The 12,385-nt window shown below is 43.7% G+C and overlaps 1 protein-coding gene across 1 annotated transcript; it reads right to left on the reverse strand.

Moving 5' to 3' along the window:
- Window positions 1–11,314: 11,314 nt before the first annotated feature.
- Window positions 11,315–12,049, reverse strand: LOC109749729 (dirigent protein 1). Its single transcript, XM_020308684.4, has one exon. The coding sequence runs from the start codon at window positions 12,011–12,013 to the stop codon at window positions 11,450–11,452; it is 564 nt and encodes a 187-aa protein (XP_020164273.1). The 5' UTR covers window positions 12,014–12,049; the 3' UTR covers window positions 11,315–11,449.
- Window positions 12,050–12,385: the final 336 nt, after the last annotated feature.

A 12,385-nucleotide genomic window follows, 5' to 3' on the forward strand; every position in this document is an offset into this window, starting at 1 on the left:
TTATCATGATATAAGGAAATAAATAATAACTTTATTATTGCCTCTAGGGCATATTACCTTCAGTCTCCCACTTGCACTAGAGTCAATAATCTAGTTCACATCGCCATGTGATTTAACATCAATAGTTCACATCTTTATGTGGTTAACACCCATAGTTCACATCGATATGTGACCAACACCCAAAGGGTTTACTAGAGTCAGTAATCTAGTTCACATCGCTATGTGATTAACACCCAAAGAGTACTAAGGTGTGATCATGTTTTGCTTGTGAGATAATTTTAGTCAATGGATCTGTCATATTCAGATCCGTAAGTATTTTGCAAATTCTATGTCTACAATGCTTTGCACGGAGCTACTCTAGCTAATAGCTCCCACTTTCAATATGTATCCAGATTGAGACTTAGAGTCATTTGGATCAGTGTCAAAAACTTGCATCGACGTAACCCTTTACGACGAACCTTTTTTCACCTCCATAATCGAGAAACATATCCTTATTCCACTAAGGATAATTTTGACCGCTGTCCAGTGATCTACTCCTAGATCACTATTGTACTCCCTTGCCAAACTCAGTGGTAGGGTATACAATAGATCTGGTACACAGCATGTCATACTTTATAGAACCTATGGTCAAGGCATAGGGAATGACTTTCATTCTCTTTCTATCTTCTGCCGTGGTCGGGCTTTGAGTCTGACTCAATTTCACACCTTGTAACACAGGCAAGAACTCTTTCTTTGACTGTTCTATTTTGAACTACTTTAAAATCTTGTCAAGGTATGTACTCATTGAAAAACTTATCAAGCGTCTTGATCTCTCTCTATAGATCTTGATGCTCAATATGTAAGCAGCTTCACCGAGGTCTTTCTTTGAAAAACTCCTTTCAAACACTCGTTTATGCTTTGCAGAATAATTCTACATTATTTTCGATCAACAATATGTCATTCACATATACTTATCAGAAATGTTGTAGTGCTCCCACTCACTTTCTTGTAAATACATGCTTCACCGCAAGTCTGTATAAAACTATATCCTTTGATCAACTTATCAAAGCGTATATTCCAACTCCGAGATGCTTGCACTAGTCCATAGATGGATCGCTGGAGCTTGCATATTTTGTTAGCACCTTTAGGATTGACAAAACCTTCTGGTTGCATCATATACAACTCTTCTTTAATAAATCCATTAAGGAATGCAGTTTTGTTTATCCATTTGCCAGATTTCATAAAATGCGGCAATTGCTAACATGATTCGGACAGACTTAAGCATAGATACGAGTGAGAAACTCTCATCGTAGTCAACACCTTGAACTTGTCGAAAACCTTTTTGCGACAATTCTAGCTTTGTAGATAGTAACACTACTATCAGCGTCCGTCTTCCTCTTGAAGATCAATTTAATCTCAATGGCTCGCCGATCATTGGGCAAGTCAATCAAAGTCCATACTATGTTCTCATACATGGATCCCATCTCAGATTTCATGGCCTCAAGCCATTTTGCGAAATCTGGGCTCACCATCGCTTCTTCATAGTTCGTAGGTTCGTCATGGTCAAGTAACATGACCTCCAGAACAGGATCACCGTACCACTCTGGTGCGGATCTTACTCTGGTTGACCTACGAGGTTCGGTAGTAACTTGATCTGAAGTTTCATGATCATCATCATTAGCTTCCTCACTAATTGGTGTAGGTGTCACAGGAACCGGTTTCTGTGATGAACTACTTTACAATAAGGGAGCAGGTACAGTTACCTCATCAAGTTCTACTTTCCTCCCACTCACTTCTTTCAAGAGAAACTCCTTCTCTAGAATGGATCCATTCTCAGCAATGAATATCTTGCCTTCGGATCTGTGATAGAAGGTGTACCCAATTGTCTCCTTTGGGTATCCTATGAAGACACATTTCTCCGATTTGGGTTTGAGCTTATCAGGATGAAACTTTTTCTTATAAGCATCGCAACCCCAAACTTTAAGAAACGACAACTTTGGTTTCTTGCCAAACCACAGTTCATACGGTGTCGCCTCAAACGGATTTAGATGGTGCCCTTTTTTTACGTGAATGCAGCTGTCTCTAATGCATAACCCCAAAACTATAGTGGTAAATCGGTAAGAAACATCATAGATTGCACTATATCCAATAAAGTACGGTTATGACATTCGGACACACCATTATGCTGTGGTGTTCGAGGTGGCACGAATTTGTGAAACTATTCCACATTGTTTTAATTGAAGACCAAATTCGTAACTCAAATATTTTTCTCCGCGATCAGATCGTAGAAACCTTATTTTCTTGTCATGATGATTTTCCACTTCACTCTGAAATTCTTTGAACTTTTCAAATGTTTCAGACTTATGTTTCATCAAGTAGATATACCCATATCTGCTCAAATCATCTGTGAAGGTCAGAAAATAACGATACCCGCCGCGAGCCTCAACACTCATCGGATTGCATACATCAGTATGTATTATTTCCAATAAGTCAGTTGCTCGCTCCATTGTTCCGGAGAACGGAGTCTTAGTCATCTTGCCCATGAGGCATGGTTCGCAAGCATCAAGTGATTCCAAAAGTCCACCAGTATGTAGTTTCTTCATGCGCTTTACACCAATATGACCTAAACGGCAGTGCCACAAATAAGTTGCACTATCATTATTAACTTTGCATCTTTTGGCTTCAATATTATGAAAATGTGTATCACCACGATCGAGATCCAACAAACCATTTTCATTGGGTGTATGACCATAGAAGGTTTTATTCATGTAAACAGAACAACAATGATTCTCTAACTTACATGACTAACCGTATTGCAATAAACATGATCCAATCATATTCATGCTCAACGCAAACACTAAATAACATTTATTTTAGGTTCAACACTAATCCCGAAAGTATAGTGAGTGTGCGATGATGATCATATCAATCTTGGAACCACTTCCAATACACATCGTCACTTCACCCTTAACTAGTCTCTGTTCATTCTGCAACTCCCGTTTCGAGTTACTACTCTTAGCAACTGAACCCGTATCAAATACTGAGGGGTTGCTATAAACACTAGTAAAGTACACATCAATAACATGTATATCAAATATAGCTTTGTTCACTTTGCCATCCTTCTTATCCACCAAATACTTGGGGCAGTTCCGCTTCCAGTGACCAGTCCCTTTGCAGTAGAAGCACTTAGTCTCAGGCTTAGGTCCAGACTTGGGCTTCTTCACTTGAGCAGCAACTCGCTTGCCGTTCTACTTGAAGTTCCCCTAAATCCCTTTGCCCTTTTCTTGAAACTAGTGGTCTTGTCAACCATCAACACTTGATGTTTTTCTTGATTTCTACCTTTTCAGCATCACGAAGAGCTTGGGAATCGTTTCTGTTATCCCTTGCATATTATAGTTCATCACGAAGTTCTAGTAACTTGGTGATAGTGACTAGAGAACTCTGCCAATCACTGTCTTATCTGGAAGATTAACTCCCACTTGATTCAAGTGATTGTAGTACCCAGACAATCTGAGCACATGCTCACTGCTTGAGCTATTCTCCTCCATCTTTTAGCTATAGAACTTGTTGGAGACTTCATATCTCTCAACTCGGGTATTTTCTTGAAATATTAACTTCAACTCTTGGAACATCTCATATGGTCCGTGATGTTCAAAACGTCTTTGAAGTCCCGATTCTAAGCCGTTAAGCATGGTGCACTAAACTATCAAGTAGTCATCATACCGAGCTTTTGTCAAAACGTTCATAACGTCTGCATCTGCTCCTGCAATAGTTCTGTCACCTAGCGGTGCATCAAGGACATAATACTTCTGTGCAGCAATGAGGTTAATCCTCAGATCACGGACCAAGTCCGCATCATTGCTACTAACATCTTTCAACTTAGTTTTCTCTAGGAACATATCAAAACATAACAGGGGAGCTAAATGCGAGCTATTGATCTACAACATAGATATGCTAATACTACCAGGACTAAGTTCATGATAAATTTAAGTTCAGTTAATCATATTACTTAAGAACTCCCACTTAGATAGACATCCCTCTAATCCTCTAAGTGATCACGTGATCCATATCAACTAAACCATGTCCAATCATCACGTGAGATGGAGTAGTTTCAATGGTGAACATCACTATGTTGATCATATCTACTATATGATTCACGCTCGACCTTTCGGTCTCAGTGTTCCGAGGTCATATCTGTTATATGCTAGGCTCGTCAAGTTTAACCTGAGTATTCCGCGTGTGCAATTGTTTTGCACCCGTTGTATTTGAACGTAGAGCCTATCACACCTGATCATCATGTGGTGTCTCAGCACGAAGAACTTTCGCAATGGTGCATACTCAGGGAGAACACTTGTACCTTGATAATTAGTGAGAGATCATCTTATAAAGCTACCGTCAAACTAAGCAAAATAAGATGTATAAAAGATAAACATCACATGCAATCAAAATATGTGACATGATATGGCCATCATCATCTTGTGCCTTTGATCTCCATCTCCAAAGCATTGTCATGATTTCCATCGTCACCGGCATGACACCATGATCTCCATCCTCTTGATCTATATCAACGTGTCGTCACATGGTCGTCTCGCCAACTATTGCTCTTGCAACTATTGCTATCGCATAGCGATAAAGTAAAGCAATTATTTGGCGCTTACATCTTATGCAATGAAGAGACAACCATAAAGCTTTCGCCAGTTGTCGATAACTTCAACAAAACATGATCATCTCATACAAAAACTTATATCTCATCACGTCTTGACCATATCACATCACAACATGCCCTGCAAAAACAAGTTAGACGTCCTCTACTTTGTTGTTGCAAGTTTAACGTGGCTGCTACGGGCTGAGCAAGAACCGTTCTTACCTACGCATCAAAACCACAACGATAGTTCGTCAAGTTAGTGCTGTTTTAACCTTCTCAAGGACCGGGCATAGCCACACTCGGTTCAACTAAAGTTGGAGAAACTGACACCCGCCAGCCACCTGTGTGCAAAGCACGTCGGTAGAACCAGTCTCGCGTAAGCGTACGCGTAATGTCGGTCCGGGCCGCTTCATCCAACAATACCGCCGAACCAAAGTATGACATGCTGGTAAGCAGTATGACTTGTATCGCCCACAACTCACTTGTGTTCTACTCGTGCATATGACATCTACGCATAAAACCAGGCTCGGATGCCACTGTTGGGGAACGTAGTAATTTTAAAAAATTTCCTACGCACACGCAAGATCATGGTGATGCATAGCAACGAGAGGGGAGAGTGTTGTCTACGTACCCTCGTAGACCGAAAGCGGAAGCGTTAGCACAACGCGGTTGATGTAGTCGTACGTCTTCACGATCCGACCGATCAAGTACCGAACGCACGGCACCTCCGAGTTCAGCACACGTTCAGCCCGATGACGTCCCTCGAACTCCGATCCAGCCGAGTGTTGAGGGAGAGTTTCGTCAGCACGACGGCGTGGTGACGATGATGATGTTCTACGGACGCAGGGCTTCGCCTAAGCACCGCTACAGTATTATCGAGGTGGACTATGGTGGAGGGGGGCACCGCACACGGCTAAAAGATCAAACAATCAATTGTTGTCTCTTTGGGGTGCCCCCTGCCCCCCTATATAAAGGAGCAAGGGGGGAGGTGCGGCCGACCAGGGAGGAGGCGCGCCAGGAGGAGTCCTACTCCCACCGGGAGTAGGACTCCCTCCCTTCCTTGTTGGACTAGGAGAGGAGAGGGAAGGAGAGAGGGGGAAAGGAAAGGGGGGCGCCGCCCCCCTCCTTGTCCAATTCGGACTGGGGGGGAGGGGCGCGCGGCTGCCCCTTGGCCGCCTCTCCTCTTCCACCAATTGGGCCCATGAGGCCCAATAGCCTCCGGGGGGGGGGGGGGGTTCCGGAAACCCCCCGGTACTCCGATATATATCCGATAACCCCCGGAACCATTCCGGTGTCCGAATATAGTCATCCAATATATCAATCTTCATGTCTCGACCATTTCGAGACTCCTCGTCATGTCCGTGATCACATCCGCGACTCCGAACAACCTTCGGTACATCAAAACATATAAACTCATAATATAACTGTCATCGAAACGTTAAGCGTGCGGACCCTACGGGTTCGAGAACTATGTAGACATGACCGAGACACGTCTCCGGTCAATAACCAATAGTGGAACCTGGATGCTCATATTGGCTCCCACATATTCTACAAAGATCTTTATCGGTCAAACCGCATAACAACATACGTTGTTCCCTTTGTCATCGGTATGTTACTTGCCCGAGATTCGATCGTCGGTATCTCAATACCTAGTTCAATCTCGTTACCGGCAAGTCTCTTTACTCGTTCTGTAATACATCATCCCGCAACTAACTCATTAGTTGCAATGCTTGCAAGGCTTATAGTGATGTGCATTACCGAGTGGGCCCAGAGATACCTCTCCGACAATCGGAGTGACAAATCCTAATCTCAAAATACGCCAACCCAACAAGTGCCTTCGAAGACACCTATAGAGCACCTTTATAATCACCCAGTTACGTTGTGACGTTTGGTAGCACACAAAGTGTTCCTCCGGTAAACGGGAGTTGCATAATCTCATAGTCATAGGAACATGTATAAGTCATGAAGAAAGCAATAGCAGAATACTAAACGATCGTGTGCTAAGCTAACGGAATGGGACAAGTCAATCACATCATTCTCCTAATGATATGATCCCGTTAATCAAATGACAACTCATGTCTATGGCTAGGAAACATGACCATCTTTGATCAACGAGCTAGTCAAGTAGAGGCATACTAGTGACACTCTGTTTGTCTATGTATTCACACATGTATCATGTTTCCGGTTAATACAATTCTAGCATGAATAATAAACATTTATCATGATATAAGGAAATAAATAATAACTTTATTATTGCCTCTAGGGCATATTACCTTCAATGACACGCTTCATCTATCATTTGAGCCTAGAATACTAAAGTGCGGGCAAAACAATCTAGAACAAAATTTACTCTTCTATTCTTTCTCAAAAAGGAGGTTAAACCCCCCGGCCTATGCATCATTGTGATAGAAACGATAAATTCTATAGATTATTAGTAGGGTACAGAACAAACACAACTACAACTGAACTGTTACAAACATATGAAAATAACACCAACATCTGCTTCTTCTACAATAACGCCTTCAAGAAGATAGGAACATCCTCGCATCATTGTCGCCACGTCTTGCCGAAAACAACCTAAACAAGGATTTTCATCATGATTGCCGAGACCAACCAATTAAGACCAACCCAACAACAAAGTAGATAACGCTTTCAACAAGGTAACGATGCAAGTTTGACGTTGCTCAGCCCAACCAATAAAGGACAAGATAGTTTTCACCTCGAACATGAAGCAGGGTAATAATCAACATACAGATCGTCCGATAGTCGCCTCCACTAGTACTCCATGCCAGGGCAAAAAAAGGCACTAGCGGATTGATGGAACACCTTCCCACCTTAAACCATTACCATAACGGTGAGGGTGCTCAGCCTGGATCTGGTCGTTGCCAGCCCAGACTGGACGAGTCACGCTGTAGCATGACCATACTATCAGAGACTTTGTGTTGGAAATATGCCCTAGAGGCAATAATAAATTGGTTATTATCATATTTCCGTGTTCATGATAATCGTTTATTATCCATGCTAGAATTGTATTAATCAGAAACTCAGATACATGTGTGGATACACAAACAACAACGTGTCCCTAGTGAGCCTCTACTAGACTAGCTCGTTGATCAAAGATGGTTAAGGTTTCCTAACCATAGATATGAGTTGTCATTTGATAATGGGGTCACATCATTAGAAGAATGATCTGATGGACAAGACCCAAACTATAAGCATAGCATATGATCGTATTAAGTTTATTGCTATCGTTTTCTGCATGTCAAATATATGTTCCTATGACCATGAGATCATGCAACTCACTGACACCGGAGGAATACCTTGTGTGTATGGACGGTGCTATCAAGTTCTGCTCCACAAATGAACGGCTGATGTGTTGTATCATTCGAAGATAGTCCAAAATTTATGGTGTGTGTAGCAGCGCTCAAAAAGGAAAATATCTCTCTTCCGATTACGTTTATCCCTTTCTTTCTTAGGATAAATAATTTTCTTGCCGATAATCGACTAATTAGCCAAGGGTAATTTCGTTCTAGATTATTTATAATTAGAGGTAAATACACCGGTGGTCAAGAACTTGCGTCAGATGTTCACTTTGGTGCTAAAACTTGTAAAATACGTGATTGTGGTCACTTAACTTGTCATCTTGTTCAAATACGGTCATTCCTTCCGTGTCCAGGCGTATCACGTGCTCACGTGGCCAGCCAGCGTGGCACTGGCCCACAGGTCAGTGGGTGTGGGCGGGGAGGCGTTGGGTGGCCCAAGCTATATTCAAAGTTAGGTACAGTGTCCAAATTTGTAGCCTAGTTACCATGTTATTATCTACAGATAATTGCTAATTCAATCTAAATATAGTAAGGAATCTTAAGCTACCTCACGATGAGAAGTTTCACTATTTTTAAGAAAAAACTTTAGAGAAAAACTATGAATATATTTTAGGATAGAAATGACATAAGAACAGACAAAATAAATTGTATTTATCCCTTTATTCATCAAGATCCCTCGTGGTCAGGATGGTTAGCTGAGGCCACAAGTTCGAATCACGGGCTCGCATTTTTGGGTTGGATTTCGACTTAACTTTTCAATCTGCCGTAAAACAATATGAATAGTACAGTTGTGTACTGTACACATCAACGGTTGATGTGGTGGCTGTACGCACGACCCAGTAGGTCCTGGGTTCCAAACCCACCCCTCCATCGTTGTTTTTTTTTTCAATTTATTTGAGGAAATCTCTATGTAAATAAAAAATACAAGGTGGATTTTGCAAGAAAAAAACAACAGTGCAGACTCTACCAGTTACTGACAGTGGCCCAGTGCCACTCTAGCGCTCCATGCAAGCATGGAATACGGCCAAATACATGAGGAATGACCGTATTTGAACGAGAGGACAAGTTGAGTGACCACAATCACATATTTTACAAGTTTTAGAACAAAACTGACCATCCAACACATGTTCTATGACCGGCAGTGTATTTACCTTTTATATGTGTCTTGATCACCGTGCCAAAAATAATATATATCATATAAAGAAATGAAGGGAGTATTGATGATGGTAGCACCAGCGATGCTACGTGAGTAATACAAGCTGCTAACTTCTCCCCCCAAAAAAACAAATAGTATATGTGAAGTAGAAAGAAGGAAGAAACTATTATATCGACATCCTCGGCAACGTCGGTGGGGGCCATGTTCGATGCACTAGCGCTATGACGTCGACATCAGGATTGCGCAGCAAACGCGTGGTTGCGAGTGTTGTCGCCCTGGATGTCCGAGACGTGCTTCCTAACGCATGTGGCGTGCTAGTAAGTGTTGTCTAAGGGCATCTCCAACGTTGTGCGCCTATCTAGACACTTATGGCAAGAAAAATAAATATCCAAAAAATAAAAAGGAATCGAGGGAAGCAACTAGTTAACGAGCGCTTCTTCGGGAGCCTCGCAACGATCAGCGCCACTTGGCGCGCTCTCAGCCATTCGTCACGTGTCGCGTTCTGGACGCTCCCTTCAGATTTTGTTTTTTTATTTTTCCGCACGCGTGTTCGGCTTTTTAAACGGTTTTTTCGACGTTTTGGTTTTCCCCCGTCTTCCTTAGCGTTTTGACCAAAAAAAAATTTTTTGCGCGAAAAAATGCGTTTATTTTTTTTCTTTCGTGAAAAGTCACGTTTTTTTCACGAGAAGCACGGTTGTGCTTTAGCGAGAGTCATGGCCGTGCCTTTCGAAAACGAAAAAAAGCGTGTTTTTTGTTCTTTTTCTTTTGCGAGAGTCACGGTTTTACTTCCGCGAGAGGCACGGTTGTGTTTTCGTGAGAGTCACGGCCGTGCCTCTCGGAAAGGGAAAAACAAAACACGTTTTCTATTTTTTTTCTTTCGCGAGAGTCACGGTTTTGCTTCCGCGAGAGGCACGGTTGTGCTTTTGCGAGAGTCACGGCCGTGCCTCTCGGAAAGGGAAAAAAATACGCGTTTCTTGTTTTTTTTTCTTTCGCGAGAGTCACGGTTTTGCTTTTGCCAGAGGCACGGTTGTGCTTTCACGAGAGTCGGCGTGCCTCTTTCGGAAAGGGGGAAAATACACGTTTTTTTTTTCTTTCCACGAGAGTCACGGTTTTGCTTCCACGAGAGGCACGGTTGTGATTTCGCGAGAGGCACGGACGTGCCTCTTTCTGAAAGGGAAAAAACCGTGCTCCCGGTTTGGTTTTTTCGTCTGGTTTTTTCGTGAAAAAAGTTCGTCAAAACCTATCAACATGGGATCTAGTTTTGAAGATCTCGATGCGAGGAATCCAATGGTGAAAACGGTTTGAGATTTGGATGCACGGTTTAAGAGATAAAACGTTTTGAATAAACGAATCTACGAAAAAAGGGAAAACTCCCTGGTTGCGACAAGTGGCGCGCTGCATGTGCGCCACTTGTCGTGACCTGGGAAGATGGAGTGTTCTTTGTAACGAGTACTCCTTAAGAGCATGGTTAATAGTATAGCCAGCCGCTGGCTATAAGCCAGTGTCATGTCATCTACAGGCCATCTTACAGTCAACATGTACAATAATAGATTAAAAAAGTATACTACTTTTCTATTATGTGGCCCACCTTTCATTCTCACAAAGTGCTAGGAGCACGTGTTAGAGCGGCTCTTCACGAAGAGGCCGCTTACATTCTCTCTCTCCTCTCCTCTTTTCTCCAACTAAGCAGAAATATACTAGTTTATTCTTTATAGCCCGCTGACTCAGCTCTATTGTACTCGCTCTAATTAGTGATTTCGGGAATCTAGCGCCCACTCTTTCAATGGGAGGTGCTAATAACGGGCTCTAATTACTAATTAGAAGGAACGGCCCAGACTCTCATACGTGAAAGGAAATGGCCTAGCGCTCGATGCTTTCCCTTGCGTGGATGCCACACCTGGCGGCTGGCGCTAGGAATAAACAGTCTAACCGTCAGTCTACCAGAATTTATTTCCTGCCGCCCTGGCTTATCGCCTCCCATTGGAGATGCCCTAAGGGCCTATGTGTAATTTTCTTTCTTCATGGGCTGATGGCCTGGAATAGAACCTTTCATGTAACTATTTCTTCGATAAAGCTTTCATGTAACTCTCGAGACGCTCCTCTCATCATCGAACATATTACAGGGGTTTATTTGCCAAACAGGTTAACACGTGAAAGCACGCACCGGCGGCAACGCGCTACTATACACCACGTGTGTATCTTGCACATGAATAGCAACGAAAAAAAGTAGCAACATGATTACTGGAGCACGCACAGGCGTCAAATACGAAGGCAGCGAAAATATACGAGCAATTACAAGTAACCCGTGAGATCGCGGTGACGGTGACGGGCGACGCGCCTAGCTAGCTAGTCGTGCTGCACGTAGACGTCGATCTCGACGACGCCGCCGGTGGCGAGGCTGTAGTCGTAGTTCTTGGTGAGCATGTAGCCCCGCGCGTACCGGAACCGTCCGGTTCCGCCGATGAGGACCGACTCCCGCACCGTGGCGTCCATGTCGATGCGGCCCCTCGCCGTCAGCGAGCTGCCGCGGTGCTCGCCGGCCTCGAGGACCAGGTGCAGCGTCAGGTCCGATACGATGCCGCCCTCCGACACGCGGACGGCCCAGCCCTGCGCCGTGCCCACCCGCGCGCTGCCGCCGCTGGGCCCCACCGTCAGCGCGTTGTTGAGCACCACGATGTCGCCGAACTGCCGCGGCGCCGTGGCGTCGTCGCCGGTGGATATGGCCCGCCCGGACACGACGCGCATCGCGGTAGGGCGTGGGCCTGTGTAGTCGTCGTGCATGTAAAAGTGAAGGTGCGTGGTGGTTGTGCCGCCGGTCTTGTTGCCGCTGCCTATGTCGTAGCGGTAGAAGAAGGCTGAGCCAGCAAGGAGGAAAACCGACGCAAGCAAGAGGGAAGAGAGGGAGGCCATTTTCTAGCAAGGAGTATTATTAATACTCGTAGTGCAGTGTGTGTGGCCGTCGCGCCCGAGTGGGTATATATATAGGACAGATAGGGCATGTTTGGTTAGAAGCCTCCAGGATTTGATGACACATGGGTTTTCTCTGCCGAGCAAGCCACCTCCCTGGATTATTCCTTTAGTTAACCACCGACGCTCTAACAAAAATACTTGTATGCACCAAAAACCTTGAGTTTCAAGGGATAAATTCATTAAAAAAGATAAATTTTAGCAGAACGAGCTGCTACAGTTGAGGGAAACTTGCTTTAGGAAAAAACGTATCAGTAGCTTATATGTCATGGGAAGGTTATAATTTTAAAGATGGAGTTCATCAGCGAACATTTG

This window comes from Aegilops tauschii, chromosome 4 (assembly GCF_002575655.3).
Source record: "Aegilops tauschii subsp. strangulata cultivar AL8/78 chromosome 4, Aet v6.0, whole genome shotgun sequence".
Classification (NCBI taxonomy): Eukaryota; Viridiplantae; Streptophyta; class Magnoliopsida; order Poales; family Poaceae; genus Aegilops; species Aegilops tauschii.